The sequence below is a fragment of the Haliotis asinina genome, chromosome 7 (genome assembly GCF_037392515.1).
Source record: "Haliotis asinina isolate JCU_RB_2024 chromosome 7, JCU_Hal_asi_v2, whole genome shotgun sequence".
In the NCBI taxonomy this organism is placed as follows: Eukaryota; Metazoa; Mollusca; class Gastropoda; order Lepetellida; family Haliotidae; genus Haliotis; species Haliotis asinina.
The window spans coordinates 47,496,073-47,514,110 of record NC_090286.1 but is presented as its reverse complement, the minus strand read 5'-3'; the positions used below and the strand labels follow the sequence as shown (position 1 = coordinate 47,514,110).

At 39.1% G+C, this 18,038-nt stretch overlaps 1 protein-coding gene across 1 annotated transcript in view; it reads left to right on the top strand.

Annotated features, from left to right (window-relative positions):
* Positions 1-16,482, top strand: part of LOC137291871 (galanin receptor type 1-like) — an 81,884-nt gene extending 65,402 nt beyond the window's left edge. The window contains exons 4-6 of the mRNA XM_067823413.1: positions 3,563-3,716; positions 4,311-4,436; positions 16,228-16,482. Of these exons, the coding sequence (XP_067679514.1) occupies positions 3,563-3,716; positions 4,311-4,436; positions 16,228-16,482 (535 nt within the window). The remainder of the gene's footprint in view (positions 1-3,562; positions 3,717-4,310; positions 4,437-16,227) is intronic.
* Positions 16,483-18,038: the final 1,556 nt, after the last annotated feature.

Below are 18,038 nucleotides of genomic sequence, written 5' to 3'. Positions count from 1 at the left end.
CGCCGATTGTGAAGGATGAAGGTGTGCGGCAAAAGATTAATATATAAGAAAACAGAAATGGATTCTGGGATTGCAGGAATCAGTTGTTGGTGAACACAATATCCTAAAACTCCACACTATAACCTTTCAATGTATCGGATAAACTACAGAAAGTCTATGCTTCTGTACCACTAGTGCCCATCTCATGGAAGGACAGGTCTTCGGGAATCGGGTTTGAGACAAATCCAGAATTCCTAGTTAAGAGGCAATAGAATTTCCCGATTATGAAACTAGACAAGCACTCGAGTTCACAGCCGAACATTCCAGGAAAGTTCAAACAACACTTACTTTTCCTGTAACCCTCCATTCGTTGGTCTGTTAGTGTGGATGGGTGAGGGAAACACAAAAATAGGGTATCGACATCTGATGAATCCAGTGGAATGGAAGTGAGCTCACCTATCGACATTACTGTAACAATTACATCATCACAACTGTGAACTTCACTTTCTTCACAGGACCCAAAAGGATTTGTAAGGAGCGTTGAAATTTGTAATAAGGTGTCCGTTTGACACCAGATTTTGTAGGGCAAAGTAGAACTAACAATCATGATAGGCATAGTGTGTGTGCGCGCGCGCGTGCGTGCATGTATGTGTGTGTGTTAATACCTTGTGAGGTGTTTTGTGCACTTTTGCTTCTTTTGCACTCTTATGATCCTTCTGTAAAGGATTCCAAGACTCATAACAAAAACGGGGCATTCATCTTTTTCTTAATAGAGTCAGTGATGCAATTATGGAGAATTTAATCCTCAAACCGTCAGTGTCTGGTTTGACATTAATGAGTAATTCAAAATGTATGCATTAAAATTTATGCACATATGATATGACCCAGAATTTATAAAGGCTATTATAGAGAATGATAATTCTTTCCCGGACATATTCAAGTCACAGACGCTCTTGTCATTTCGAGGATTCAAAAAATTTTTTAAATATGAAAATTTTGACATGACCCCCGACTTGAAACGGTTCAGGGTACAGTATTTCATATTTTTTAAAAAAAAACAAACATCCTTAATCCTCACAATGACACGAGCTCCTATGATTCAGGTCTACAAGCCTGACCTTGTCGCGTTTGATAAATCAAGTAAAATCACATGAGTCCGTTTCTCGCACATTTATTAAATGGTAACATGCACGAAATATGCGGACCTGGCGTATGAAATGCCACTCTTGCATCCCAAGTACCAAGGTGCCCGACTCCCCATTGTTCTTCGTACCCCTAGTATGACAAGGGGAGAGTAAGTGACAGGAACACGACCAGGTTGACTCATTGGATAATGCACTAAAATGATTGTGATTGTCCTGATATCCGCGGACGGTACTTGGTGCGTGAAGTCGTCTTTGCTGTCTGACCAGCATGTAGTGTTCAGGGGTCTCGATTTGATTTACAAGCTAACCAGCCTGACTGTTCTAGGATCAGATAAACCCCACTTTCTGCTTCTATAGTATGAATTATTCTAATTTGTATATACTAATAGAACGTGATATCACCTTTTCGTAGTCAAACATACATATAACGTCAATGCCAGAAAATATATGACCTCAAGATATGATGATCCCAAGAAACAGATTCCAGCGGACGCGAAAGACTAAACAGTAATTAAGATTACATTTGGTTAAATGAAGATCAGTGAGAGATCTTCACCAAACGTTCATTGTACATCTCTGTATCACCATTTCACATACTGGGGGAAACAATTAAAGCGAACGCCACTTCATGGTAGTGTTCCTATATTTATTCTCAGACTTCCTCCCACCGCGGTATTCAAAGCTGGTGGTGAAAACTGGAAATTGTAAAGGAACGCTTGAATTTGTTTCTTTCAGTCTATCTCCATGAGTAATGAAACGGAAAGGTTATCAGCGTATCATATGTTGTAGCATATGCAAACTCTTCATCTCGAAAACAAAACATGTTGCATGTCAAAATAATTATATTATTTCTGTCAAAGGACAGGCTCGGCTCTATCTGGACAGTTACGAACTGCCGCTGCTTGACTATTTCTCGACTTCAAGGCGATTGCTGGAAAGTTGAAGTAATCCAACAATCCTGTGGGTAGTTTCACCATTCGTAATCTTTACGCAGACATCTAAATTGGAAACAAAATTAAACGAACTGATGGGGAATACCAACGAAATAGGCATAATAAATCACTGACAGTATTTTAAAAGGATTATATCACGACGCCATTATACCTGACGCTTATCAATAAGTGAAATTTCGATTTCCACGGAATTGGACGCAGATTTCAGAACTGTTTCGCGCATAGCATGGTGAATACCACCATTCGTTTAAAGACTACCTTGTCAAGATAAAATTCATTTATGTATTCAGTGTTCAGAATGCGACCTGTGGGAAAGCCACACTATCTCTAATATTAATGTATTTTGGCATAGTTGAAATGCGAACACAGAGGATTGACACGTAACACATATCAATCCCGACATTCATAAGAAGCCACAATATCTGCCTGTTCCTTTGGGGTCTCAAATTCACGTGTCAGTCACGTAGTCATATTAAAGCAAAGAAATATTCAGGTGAAGGTTTTGGGAAATGGAATTAATAGCTTTTCAGAGATGACATTGAGGAGGCGATTTCCAAAGGGGGTGAAAGTAAGAAGGGGGATGGTCGTGTCTAGTATGCAATTAGTTGTTAATACCTTCAAGAGATCGTAATAGTCATTGGTAGGAAGGTATACAAAGTTAGTACCCGTGATTTCAACAGCCTATACCCCGGAAACAAGATGGAGCGTATGTAGTGCTTGAAATAGGAACATGCGATTTAATTAAGAAAGGAACAGGTAACACGTGCTCTGCTAATCACAGAAATACGAACCGTATTCCATTCCAGCGTATAGTGCAGGAGAAGTGGCATATGAGTTGTATCCCCACAACCAATGTGCTTACAGTCGTCAAATATCAATGTTGATGGACATGTACAGATTTTGAGCGTGATATTGTCAATTTTCCATTCTCCAGTGGTTGCGTTTTCCGCAAATTTTGATGTCACGATTCTTTAAGTAAATACAAGACTTCACAGCAAATGTATATGTTACAGACCAATGCATTTAGCTGACAGGTCTCAGTAATTCCCTTTAAAAATTAGACTACGATTTATTTAATTCATCTGCGTGTTCAAACACACATTACAGAATACCATGAAGGTTAGATTTGTTCTCGTTGACAATAATGTTCAGTTATATTCCGAGCGTCATTTGCCTTAGATAACACCAAGAGGTGATTTTCACGGTTTTTAAGAGACTATGTTATAATATGCGTTAGGATCCGGGTTAGAATTGGTCTTCAGCAACCCATACTTGCAGTAAGTGTCGACTGACAGGATCTCGTGGTCGGGCTCGCTGACGTGGCTGACAGATGTCATTCTATCCCAGTTTCGTAGATCCATGCTCATGCTGTAAATCACTGGAATGTCTCGTCCAGACTCGATTATTTACAGACCACCACCACATATAGTAAGGAGTATGACATACATTTTCGTGTCTGTATTAAATGTTTTTGTTGCTTTTCAGTAAAAGCGACAGCTTCACTTCAGATGAAACTCTCAAAAGATTGACAGTGCTAGACACGCCCACTCAGACGAGACAGTGGCACCGATGTCGCCGTAATCTTGTCCACAGAGCTACGCGAGAACACAGCGTAGAAGTGCTGCGAGCTAGACGACAGGTGAGAAAAAACGAAAAATTGTGTGTCATGTCATCGAAGTATGTCTTATAAATTTAACACATTTGAAAAATGTTATCCGAAACATTCGAAAACGTAATTTCAATCAAAAGAGGTCGAATGTGTGTTCGCAATGATATGCAGAATCACTTGCATATTATAAGAAATAAATCAAATGTGTACCGTTCTTTTCTTAATGAAAAGGGAACATCGTTGACCGTTTCATTAAACATGATTACAATACGATGTAGGACAACAATGTGCAATAATAGCATTCCCTCATGCAAAGCAAAGATCACATGGAAATGAGGATTTAATGTTTCACTGCTCATCTTCTCTGTGTCAGAATGCCATGTTATGTATAAAAAACAGTAACAACTTCAGAGATATCATCAATCTTGGGTGATTTACCTTCTTCCCTTTGCAATTCAGCGAAATGTATTTACAAGTACCTCAAACCTGACGTTTAAAACAATTGCTTGCAAAGCAATTCAGAATATTCGGAAAACATTGATTGCGTATGTCAGACAAGCAGCTCTTCAAGAAAGTCTGACTCCACAAACTCGTTGTTATGATCATGTATGTTTTCTTTTTCAGGTTATCAAAATGCTAATAACAATTATTATAGTATTTCTTCTGTGTTGGGGGCCAAAGCTCATTATACGGATACTGCAAAGAATGAATTCAGAAGCTTTGTGGTATCCTTCTGTCCTAATAACAAAGGTGAGTGTCAGTAACATACGTAAGTGATTATGCAAATTGTGAGGCCAGTGTGGACTGGCATCAGATATGTTTTACGTGCATACTATACTCTTATAAAAGTAGGGGATCTTCATTTTTTTTAAATTTACGATTAAAAATATTTAGGAGATTTGTCGGAGTCAGTCAGTGTTGATATGATATTATTGCATGTTTTGAGAGTGCATCACCATTTGCAACCATAGTTATATGGAATGTAGTCGATTTTGAAAGATGACTGGTGTATGGCATGTAATTTGCATGTATATGATTTTCATTTTAAAACAAACGACTAGAAACAAACACTAACAAATGTGTGATTCAAGATGAGTGTCAACATTAATGTTCTAAGTGATTTTTCGTCCATCTTGAAAAACGTCTAAATCAAGAATGGGACCCCATGCACGTGTATGGGTGTATGGGGCCACTGCGTTGTGCACGAGATGTCATGCGTTGTGTTTAGTGGTGGTAATAGAGGGAAATAGTGGTGCGTTCATAAGATGTCTGTCCTTGAAACGTTTGTCAACGTTTACGCTTCCTATCCAAATTGAACGTTCAGGTTCCCCTACTTTTTTATGTGTCGTTAAAAGTCGTTAACAAAACAATTTGTGATATAAGAGTCAAATAGACTAGAACCAAAACGCATGATTTGTGAAATCGACATGTGTGTATTATCCAATGTCCAAAATAGACCTGACATGTGCATGTATAAACCATAAATAGCCAGTTTGCAAAATAAGATTTTTATATACGATTGATCCACTAGAAATTATGAATTATTTCATAGAGACACTGAAACACTATATGTATACAATGTATTTCATATCCATGTAAAACCTTTAGTTACCTGAATATCCTCTACGGGAAAAGAAACGAATAGAGGGGATTAATAACCTGTTCACATGACAGCCATGAAGGTAAAAACGATATGTGAAGAACGAATATGATATGATTTGGGAACAGAAAACCACAATACAGAAAGTACTACCATATGGAACTATAGGATTGAGCCACGCGTATGTTCAGCAGGTGAAGCATCTGAAACATCATGGACAGGTAGATACGTTATTGAAGACCGTTCTCAAATTCCAAATCAAAGTCACATCATTGAAATGAAGCCTTACAGCACTGTGTGGATTGGGAAAACTAGTGTCATCGACATCATTAGTTGTTTACTGGTCGCAACGGAACTCGGGAACATAAACAAACATCGAGTGCCCCGAGGGACCAGTGAACAACATCTCAATGTTAATTTTGAACTGTTTGAATGATGTTTCCTATTAATTTTCACAGGGACTACATTTGAACGTCTAAATTCATTTATTGGAATGGGAAGCAAATCTTTTTGTAGCCTCACAAAAGTGTGCAGACGACACACGAAAAACATATTTGGAGTTATCTCCCTTCCATAAATATGCCCTCGCAAAAAACATCGGTAATTTCCGTGCATCATGCGTGATTCAGTGTTATTCGAGATAACGTACTACCATGAAGTACCGAATGAGTTGCCATTGGCAGCCGGGTACTTTGAAATGTACTTCGCTCGTAATTGTGGAACATTGATAATAATCAGAAAACGACATTTATGTCTGAGCACAGGCACACTGTAACGCACCGGGGTTGCGCAGCTCGGGGTTGCGCAGCTATAGAGAATCTGACAAGTCTTCTTATATGCGAGAAAAACGTTCAACGGTTGCCAATGTACTTCGGTTCGAAAAATATTTTTCATGTCAAAATATATAATATCGCCACCATCAAAGGTACACATCCATTTTTTTCACTGGGCTGTGCTGAATAATTACTCACGTGAAATATATTTTATTTAACATTTTAAGGGCAAGTCGTGGTCTATCAGATCGTTCTTTGCCTCCATTCCCCTTGCTAGCTTCCGGTTCAACGGAGTGAAGAAACAGGAGGGTATACTTATAGCGTTATCTCCCCTGATTCATTCGCCCACTACGCCAGAAGTGCTTTTATATAGGATACAAGTCTAAACGTAACGACGATAAAGTAAAACAAGTAAAGTCCAACAGGTTCATGATGAAATTAGGCAATATAGTATTTCTTTTTTATTTCTGCTTATGTTTCTTCACTCCGTTGAACCGGAAGCTGGCGGTGGTAATGGAGGCGAAGAACGATCTGAATATCACAAGTAGCGATTAAAATGTTGAATAAAGTATATTCCACGTGAGTAATTATTAAATATGGGGTTGGAAATGTGAGAGTACAACCAAGCGAGGAAATGGGAGCGTACCTTTCATAGTGGCGATATTTCATTTTGACACGTAAAATATTTTTCGAACCGAAGCTTCTCTCGCATACGAGTATAAGAAGACTGGTCATATTCACTATGCTGCTCAACAACATTTGCGCTACAGTTTGCCTGTGGTGTGAGATAAGATAATAAGACTTTCCTACTCCCTTCAACAAAATGGACCAACGCCTCTACATCAACAACTATCCAATACTCAGAAATGGCTTCGTCAAGCAGATATCAAAGTCGGATAGTGTGCCAGGAGTGTCATCGTCTTCAAGAGCATGTGACATATACTGTCTTCTGGGTTGATGAAGGCATTTATGTCGATGCTTTTCTATGCTCTTAGGATCTAAGGATAAGTAGGTCCATTACATCTAGACCACAAGTCATAAACTGTGTAATATAAATAGTCACCTTTTTTCAAGGGAAGGTATCGAGGCTAAAATAATTTTCTTCTATAGAGGCTAGTGGCTCCATTCGGAAGGATGGAAGATAAAAAGCACACATGCGGAGCACGATATATATTACTGTCACTGATATTGTCGATATGCCCTTTTACATTCATCAATCCTTGCTTCAGCAAGCAACAAACGCTATCGGCAACGTATTCTAATATCAACCCTGTCATTTCTAAATGCCGAGGTAGTAATTACCTCAAATATTGCATCAATGAGAAAGGCGGACAAAAAGTCTGAGCAACAGAACAGCGACCTGACGAATGTCACGATGTAAGCCAGCGAATATGGAGTAACATTTTTAAATCAATATCAGCATGGTAATCTTATTCCTGCATGAACGGAATGGACGGTGTTTATGCTGGACTCGTCATTGTTACATGTACGTACAAGATGCACTTCGACAGTGTTATAATGATACTGATGTACATTTTAGATACATCGTTTATTTCTGGAATAAATGAAGTTTTTAGGATCGGTAAACTCTCCCCCTTGACGAGTATTTGGTCTGATTTCCGGCTTAATATTTCTCTTTGTTGTTGCAACAGGGATATTGAGGTTTAACCCACGGCCTTTGACTGAAGAAATTTAACGACGTAATGTATCCGCATCTGCTGATATAAAAGGGAACTGTTTTCGTAAAAAAATTATCACTCCTTTGAACTTTCCTATCACTACCCTTACAGGCTACTCGTTGATACATCGTGATGCCATGATTGATTTTTTCATACGTTTTGCTGCAAAATATTTAAGGCACAGAGATGCCATACGCGAAAATTTGTATTGACGAAACGCTGGACATAATTATCTAGGTGTCGTCCCGATGGTTCAAGAGTGGGACGCCGAAGTGTCAGGATAGATGTTGATAACTGCCACCATTTTGGTTCCAGTGATACATATTCCGTTACAGGACAATTTATGTGTCATCACTGATTTTCACTGAGTCGTTCATATAATTTTCCTCGATAATTTACCTTTTGTACCCATGGATTGCATTTCATTTCGTCAGATGGTTTAAACAACTTCATGCGACTTTTGATGAGAAGTTGTTGATGAGGCATTCAACATGCATTTATAAACTCTTTGGCTGCATACAAATCATTAAATGTTTCTCGGTCACATTTATTTTCAAAAGTGACGTGGGCGCTAGAACTATTTCTAAACTTTTTGATACGGAAAAAGAGACGAGGGAGGAACACATTTATATTTTTAAAATTAATATTACATTGATATTAAATCGATCGCTCGTCACTCCGAAGATCCGGGTTCGATTCTGCACGTGGTGAAATGTCGTGAACTCCATTTCCGGTGTCCCCCGCTGTGACATTTCTGGAATATTGTTAAAAGCGAAAGAAGCCTAAACTCTCCTACTCACTTATGATGGTTAAAATGCATCTGTGTCTTATCATTATTAATGTATCACCGTTATTAACATCAAAAGATGATATGCAAGATAAAACAACGATGTTTCCACGCATTTGGAATACGTGCGACTGCATACACATAAGACGATGGGGTAGCCTAATGGTTAAAGCGTCACCTCGTCACGCTGAAGACCCAAGTTCCATTGCCCTCATGAGTACTATGTGTGAAGCCCATTTCTGGTGTCTCTCGACGTAATATTGCCGAAATAAACCATACTCACTCAATGACATGCTGAGACTATCGTCAATCTCGGTCCAGCTTAGACTTATCCAACAATATACCTCTCAATGCCTTGTGGGACAGCCTAATGACTATAGTAATTCATTGTGACAAAACTCATTGTGTGTGTCATTATAACCCCCGACCGATGCCGGAAGTTCATCTTACTATTCTTCAATGAATTCTTTTTGCTACCAGATGCTACAGTTCGCGGACCAGACAAAATATAAAGTTGTCATATTGATCACTGTGGCGTAAAACAAGATTCCCTGTCTCAGTTACTCGTCGGTTTGAGGAACTGTCTGACCCTGCAATTGCTATCTTTTTTTATTTATGTGTGCGAATACCACTTCCATTATCCACTGATGAAACCTTCCTCGTCATCTCAGTAACATTGTTGACCTCAAGTCTCGGAATGTTACACGGAACACATCTACGACAGCCACGCGTTGCTAACATACAGTTGTAGTCATGACCTGTCTCGAATGCCTGGTTAAATGTCAATATTGAAGACCATTGATCGGCGCAAAGCTTGCTATTGGCTTCAAGCCAATTAAATGTAATTAAATTTCCTGCTCACTTGTTGATTTACAGCGCCTGAGATGAAAATTTAATTTTATGATCTGAAGTTATCCTGTGGGTGTTGGCGTGACGGTGCCATCGGTCACTGGTAATGACCATGCCAGTGGGTGGACATTGAGGCAGGTACCCTTGCCATGACCCCTGCTCTCTTGAACTTGGCCGGGAGGTTTGTTTACGATCACCCATGTCTCTGTATTTGCATTGTCATAGTGATTGAAGTATCTGTTGTTGTGAGCACACCATGCAGTGATGAATGTCATGTTGATGAAGTGATATTGCCAAGAGGGAAATGCGTTGGGAAACGGAGCCCCGATAACACTCAGTACCAGAAGGTTTACTGTACGTCAGAGCGGTTAACATAGGTCGCTCACAGGATCAGAATGACATTTAGGAGACGTTGAAACCACCTCACTCACACTAATTCCCATTCAAATTTATCTTAGGAGCACCCCGACCTTTACCATGACAGCCTAGGGTGTTGGTCGTTTCTGATATAAAACGTATTGAATCGCGAAGGTGTTTTGGCAGCAAGGAGAAAACAATGAGACGCAGATGTTTTAAAGTTGTCAGGATGATACACATTCGATCGACTCCGAATGTTAGAACTGACAATTTTCTGCCCTACCCGTTACAGATGGAACTCAATATAAACGATGTGAAAAAATAACTGCAGACGAATCAATCAGGTTGTTAACGAACTCTTGCTCAAATATTGAATATTTGCATTTCTGGCTCTTTCATGGGAACATGGATAAGATACTGGTGTGAAGGTAATGTCTGTTTGGTTTGAATAACCCAGTGATATAACACACAGCATCCCCAAGCTGCATCTCTTAGTCTTGAAGGTCCGCTAGTTCCCATTTCGTTCTCAGAAACACCAAATGAGCCTTTTGTGCCTGAATCCTCCCATATTGACATGGCCGTTCAGCATGATCAACACCAGCTTATATGTAGGTGAAACGAGCTTTCTAAAAAGTATTTTGAACATGTATGATTGACAGGTTTATTGATATGTCTAGATATCCCTCTTTATCCCTCCGTACAAACGGAGAATACACAATGTGTCAATTCCTACTCAAAATGGCAAAGATGTTTAAAGTTGAATAATATTCAGCGTTATACGTATTGCTACAAAGGTATCAAAAAAAAAAAAAATGAAAAAGAAAAAAAAACGCAGTTAAGCATTACCTTTTTGTACACAGTATTCTTCAAAACATTATAACACTGTCTTTACAACCAAGCAAAAGCTGACGTGCTCATGTTCTTGACGCTTGGAGAAATACACAGAACCAACATTCGAATTTTCTGACAGTTTTACAGGCAATAAAAATCTTATTTGTACAACATAAAGTAGTCCTTGATGTCATTTTTGTGGTCTTACTTGAGATATCATGAGCTTTAATAAAGTAGTTATTATTTTTGAGATACTGAAATTGCCCCGAATAACGATAAAACAAGATTTTGTGTGAAACGTAACGAAAAGTCGCTCCTTAGTTCTCTATTCTTCTGTTTCGCCAATGATGCACACGTGTCAAATGAATCAAAACAAGTTGAATTTGTTGCTCCCGGTTAACTTTCAATGTGATAGAGATCTTTGTTTACATTTATTCAAGACATTTATATTAGCCATTACTGACAAATGATATGTAGATAACACACGCATATCCATTTATACATGGTAAACACCCATCGTGTTGACTGACGTTTTATCGCAACTTTCATGTTTTTAAGAATCTGGACCTAGATTCTCGAAGTTCTCCTAGTGTCAAGATGGTCGTAGCTGCCATACACTGACATTAACGAACGGCTGTCTTAGCTTTAACAGACCTTCTTGGCCTAAGTTTGTTCTCCATGTTTATTCACCTACATGCCTTGAAGAGACACAATGACATTCCTTGTTTCACTTTTCAACTAATCGAATTGTCTTAAGCTTGATAAGACAGAGATATTTGAGCCACGCAGAATTTGGTGGTGATCAGTCGCAAACGGTTTGAGATTAAAGAAGTATTTTATGCTGCAGTTATGGGTCCGTATGTATCCTCATTAAATTTACCTCTGGTTTGTCTTGTCAAATCTCCATTAATTGTATGCTGCTGGCTTCAGGCATATTACTGAAGTGTAGATGAAAGTATAAAACAAACAATAAACAGGCTAGTACCGGAAGTAGCGCATCGCGAGACTTACAGGCCCTATATCGTCGTAGTGTCGCTTCCATCAATCGCTGAAGCTGTGGCGACATGAACTTGAAGCTGCGTTAAACACTACTTCCCCCACACCTCCCTACCACATGGACTGCCTAGCAGACAAAGACACACCAACTCACTGAGAATAATTATGCTCCTTTGAAGTTGCCTTAAGTGGCTGAGAATGATAATCGAGTGCACACTGATTCCTGGACCGAGGGAATAATGTAAAGCTCTGGGGCAGCTTCTGGACATGGAACCTTTGCAGTATAAACATGCAGGTTGTAAATGTTTAATTCATATCATGGCGGCAGCGTACTGACCAGGAGGGTCTACATAATCTCTTTAACATTTACGATCAGGTCACTTTGTGTTTTCATGTCACATTCGTAAGACTACGATTAATTAGTTTCTTCGAATTATGTTACAACGAAAATCATACATGTTCGACGAATGTGTGGGACAGATATTATCAAGAGGTTACAAGAGTAAAAACAGATAACGCTACAAGTAGAGGCATTCTGTTACTGCTTTTAAAAACACATTTTACTTGTTAATACTTGTCAGTGTAATGGTCATGTTAACGCAGAAATCTGCTTTTTCACGAAAAAAATGAGCATAAAATAGTTTGCGTGCGTGTTTTGGATGTACCGATTCTGCTTTACTTAATTGAAAAGTAACGTAAGACAGCAAAATGTAAAAAACAAATTTGAAATCGTTCAGGGTTGTAATGAAAATTTCACGCGCAAAATATTTGTACTACATATTAATTTATTTCATATATTCAGGCACTCCTACAAAACCTACCGCGAAAACTGTCAGTGTATTACGTGTGGAGACAGCCGCAATGTTTACAGATAATCTTTCGTACTTCTCGCCAGACTGCAAGTCTGACACCTAGTAACTTGCGATGAGTTTATTCGATACAGGAATGATAGGTATTGTTTATGTAAACACACTGTCTCCACATATGAAGCATGTATCTATCTTTAACCCTCATTATTTCAGAGCTTTTATTTATTTACAATTTGTGAAGACGCTCTTCTGCAAAAAGATTCGTTTTTGATAAACAGAATTCTATCCCTGGATCTAAACTGAGCAGGTAGGCTTACTGGCTGAAACTGCAAAGAATTCATAGTTGGTCTTCCAGTATCACTGCCACATGAAAACACATATGCCCTGCAATGTACGTTTATCAGAGAATATATGACTGTGGCCTTTTCGGCTGCAAAGAATTCCCATTATATTGCGAGAAATATGAAAGATCTGTTTTCCCGTGTGAGCGGGCATCTGATCGTAAATTACCTGAGGGAAATTGACCTGCATCATAGATTGTAGTTTTGTAAAGAGAATAACGTATTGCTTGCTTTTGTATTTGGTGCTATGACTGCTTCTGTTTTTCAAATGGTAGTGAAATGAAAATATATATTTTTGAAGCAAAACGATTTTGGACCTTGGTAATGAATGCAAACTTGATCTCTATATGACAGGAATAATGCCGATATGACGTAAAGCCCAGCTCAACTCAACTATCAGAGTCAACTATCTCTGATATCTCTGATGTCTCGTGATATTACAGGACATTGTTCAAGGCGGAGTAGCACATTCCTCCTTCCCTCACTCGCTTATTCACTCATACGTCTGCCGTCCTAGAACACAAACAGGCGGAGTCGTTTCGTCCTGGAACAGTAGAAATGTACACCTGTACTAAAACTGCATCTACTTGGGGATAGCCCGAATGTCTCCGGCTATCCTCATGTCTCCGTTAGTTGAATGTCAGTGCTCTTTGTACGCAGCAATCATTCTGACCATCTGATATACATTTCAGTAGGCTCATGTGTCAAGTACTCCATCCATATACTCATCACTGCTATGTTGACGCCCAGCAAAATCGTTTCAGATGGTGACTAGATAATTCAGTGGCCTAGACATTTTATGTAAATAGCCATTTTTCTGAAGCATAATATCAGGTTGATGTTTGAAATGTTGAGCTACATGTGTATCTTTGCAAAGACGGTATAACTGACATAATAATGAAACAAATTGTTAAAGGCTTATAGAACCTCTCTTAGTGTGAGTCTGCACCTGGATCCCACGTAACGGCACTATAGAGCGGAATTAGGTGGGAAGGTTGAACTGTTATTGTTCCACAGATCAATCGGAAACGGCCTCAATACACAGGTGAAGACTGCATGGGATGATCTGAATGTAATTCAACAGTCAACACCTTTATACACCCTGTTCATACAAGACTAGGTCACACCTGATGCCAAGAGCAGTCGAGTCAGGACCCACATAGATCTAGAATACTGCTAATATGCGCAAAATAAGGCAACCCACTTTGATCCTAACTAGAGTAATGAACACCAGTTGGCAGTGTTTGTTATCTCTGTCACGACGCCATTCAGACATGCGCAGAATGAGGAGCAAGTATACCCACGTGAACTGCACGAATGCCCATGTTAACCCGAATAGGTTGTCTGCCAGAGACAATAAAGGTCTCAAGGCTGACCTTTCCTTGCTATGGGAAACGTGGACGCAATCAACGTATGTTCAGAGAACTATCTGAGCAACCTTGATTCCAAGTCTGTTGTGACTGACAATGTTTCATTTTGTATAAGTTAATTATTAATATGATCATATTTACTGGAAATATGTAACATTATCTGATAAACATTAACACCAACACACTTACATTGTAAAACATCACTTCATGTAATGCCTGTCGAGAACACTTTAGCAATTAAGATTTTTAAGGAACGAAATGTTACCAAAACGAAAGAAACTTGTTTGTTTCATTTCCGTTGGCGTTTTCCTGAGGAGGTAATAGAAATAGCAGAAGGTTTTTCTGGGAACCTTCTTTCAGATGCATGTCTTGAGAAAATACTCAAATATAGAAGTTTGGTGCCGGTTTACCTGCCGACGCAGCATTTGCTGCGAATTTGGATGCGGGCAAAGTCTTAATAAACATCTATAACTAATACTATCATAAGCCTTTATGCTTATAATTATCAGCCTAAAAGCTGTTGTTTGACTAATGTGCTATTCGTGTAGTTGTGGGTTTCTCGTTCTTTTCATTCGTAAAAGGAATTCATATCCAGTTAATATAGTTCGATTCTGTTCTACTCTACTGTGTACATTAAGAGGGAGGTTGAATAGAAGTCTCTATTTCCATTCCGTGGTAATTTTGTTAAATCAGTTCAGGCTCTTCATATGGTAAGTAATACCTTCACTGGCGTAAGATCTTCTTCCGTCACTGACGTTTAAACCAGATATGTTGCACAAGTTACAAATGCATGCGTTGCGAAGCCAAACATATGTTTATCCCCCGGAACATTGTGGCATTCACATAAGATCAAGAGTGTAATTCCACCCTCGCCGTTTGTCTACAGTAGCCTGTTGTGTAACACGTGTGTACTGCTGCACAGGTTGAACGGATACATAGATACACGATTACTCTATACAAAGGTGTTACTGACTGTAAATAAAAGAAATATCTCTGTTTGCTATACATGCGCGAGACTGCAAAAAGTAAATAGCGACGTGTGCGTTGCTGCTTCCTGCACTAGTTTTGTATGAGAAAGAGAGGGAGGGAGAGAGAAACAGAAAGACGGTGAGAGAAAGAGGCAAAGAGAGAGAGAGAAACAAGCAGTGAGACAGAGAGAAACAGATAAGAGGAGGTAGAGAGAAACAGGGAGAAACAGAGAGAAAGGTGAAGAGAGAAAAAAAGACAGGGAGAGAGGAACGGGGCGCGAGAGAGAGAAAGAGAAACGGACAGAGATCGTAGAGAGAGGGGACGGGAGAGGAGAAACAAAGCAACTGACGTATGTTATCACTACAGCAATCGCTCCAAATCTGACAATGACACTCTTCAAGTATTGAAGAGTCTAGTTTGAACCGTTTCAAGTACAGAATGCTCAAAGGATGCAGCGATGTTTCGTAAGTCTAGTTTATATGGTATTAACGCTGACATCCCGACCGTCTGTCTTATTTATAATACATGCTCGTTATGAATGTACATATTTGTATATTGTCAGTGATTTAATTAGTGAGTGAGTAAAATTTACTTCACATCGGCAATATTTAACTGAATAACGAAACAATGATGTAAATACTCTATACATTACATATTATTTAAAATTCAGATATAGAGTAGCTTCTGCTGATATTTATATCGTCAATCTGCTTTCCTGTTATCTATGGCATAATATGTACTATACACTAGCTGGGAACGGGTGGGCCTTTCGTCTTTGACAGTTTGCTGACGAACGTTACACGCCTGGCTTCCTGTAAACCTGGGTTTTAACAAAGTGGCTTTCATCTCTCCGGGCTTTCCCCCCACAGCCGAATGGTTCGATCGTCAGGCCGAAGACCCGGGTTCGATTCCCCATATGGGTACAGTGTGTGGAGCCCATTTCTGGTGTTCCCCGCAGTAATATTACTGTAATCTTGCTATGAGCGGAGTAAAACCATACTCACTCGGTCAATCTTTCCACATCAAGGTGGTAAGACGTTTCAACCAAACTCCCTTACTCTTTACCTCTTATCGTTACAGGGGTCAACGTTAAATAATTTTAATAATACTGATACCAAACGTGATTTGAATAATGTTGTGAATGTCTGACTTTAATGATGACAAATTTGTCTTTTTTCAGATTGTGTTTGATTGCCTTCCATACATACAGTCGTGTTTGAATCCCATTATATATGGCTTCATGTCCAGGAACTTTAGGAAGAGCATGCAGACAGCATGTCGGACATACGTGTGTAAGGAGTCATATACACAATCATGTCTTGGCAGGAGACTCTTTGGGTCCGACTATGAGTTGGAATCAAGAGCAACGTGCTCGAACGGTACAATCCACACTAAAATTTCCCTGAGGACAAGGAGCAGCTCCTCTGACGATTGACAACTCGCCGGCTGTTCCAGGGCGATCTACCGTAAATGTTGTCTAAGTGATGACGACTACGCTGAGCGTGTTGATACATTTTCATGAACAAACTTCTTTGGAGATGATACGGTTGAACCCTGGGATAAGCTTAAAATAAGTTCCTGCTGTGAACGATATTATGAAAGATACTGTGGAAAACGTGTTGCTAAATTGTGAGATCAGGATGATGTTTCGGGTGCAAGGACGAACTGCGGTTGGTCGCGAGTCCGTGACAGTGTCCATTGTCCTTGAAGAAAATTATAATTGGGCGTGGTGCAGCGCTGTGTCCAATTTCAGAATGGTTCGTGGAGGTCATGTTGTTCACGGCTTGCTATGTCTGATCATACACAGGAATGGATTTCAATCAGAGGATGGATATGTGTTTGCTGATATAGATAATTATCCTGAAACTGTTTCCAAGGAGAGGACGGCAGTCGGCGTGAGGACATGACGATGTTAACGAATCTTGATGTTTCCGACAGTGAAATGCACTATTGACAGACGTCGATCTTTATTAAGAGACGCATAGGATGTGAGCATGATTACATAAGAAGCATGTGTCCATTTTCACTCTTGGACGACGGCAAGATATCACATGTTTTGTTTTAATGAAATAGCTTCATTAGTGCAGCCTAGGTACAGATTGTGATATTTTTGGAAGAAACGCACCTGAATTTGCTATTGTGCGGTTCTGACTCTTAGTCATACTAGTCTGTCAAACAACATATTTGTATGTTATGTTTGTTACAGGACGGTTGTCATCTATTTTGAAATGAAGATTTCACTTGGCGTATGCATTGACAGCACAATGATCTCTCCAGAAAGAACGTTAATATACTTAATCATTGAATGTGTGATTGTTCATAATTCAATTCAAATAAACACGTTTTGAACTTAATTTTCACAACAATCTCCTGATCGTTTGATTGTATTCTTTCCATTGAGTTTGGCAAATGAATTCCATTTTTTCCCTGTAAATGTGCTTAAATTAGTGCATTCAGCTAGGGTTGATAATGCTGAGTCTTCGTTGACAAACTGACAAATATATGTTTTCAGCAAAAACAGGATCTTGAGGTAGCACATTTCAAATAAGCGGCACATTGATGTTAGTTGAATGGTTTACTATCATTAGGTCCCTATCACAGTAGTCAGTTTGAATGTAAATAACACGCTGGCCTTGAAGACATATAAATATACATACGCTCAACACTTATCAAAACTTAATCTTATTTTAGTTTTACTGAGTATTTCTATGAATGTTTTAAGAAAGGAGTGTATACATTTGTACGTGATTAAATAATGTAGTACCATCGCTGACGTGGTACATAGTACATATTTGCAATGTTAACATAGCTTTCTCTCTCTGTGCATTTAGTTGTAGTGTGTCCTATGTGATTCTGCTGATAGCTGAAGTAAATATTTATGGCGTTTCTGTACATTTGTCATACAGATATACGCCTCGATATACGGGTTCAGTGTTATTCTAAACCAATATAAAGAGGAGACTCCAGACGAATGGTGCTTTATCAGTACAC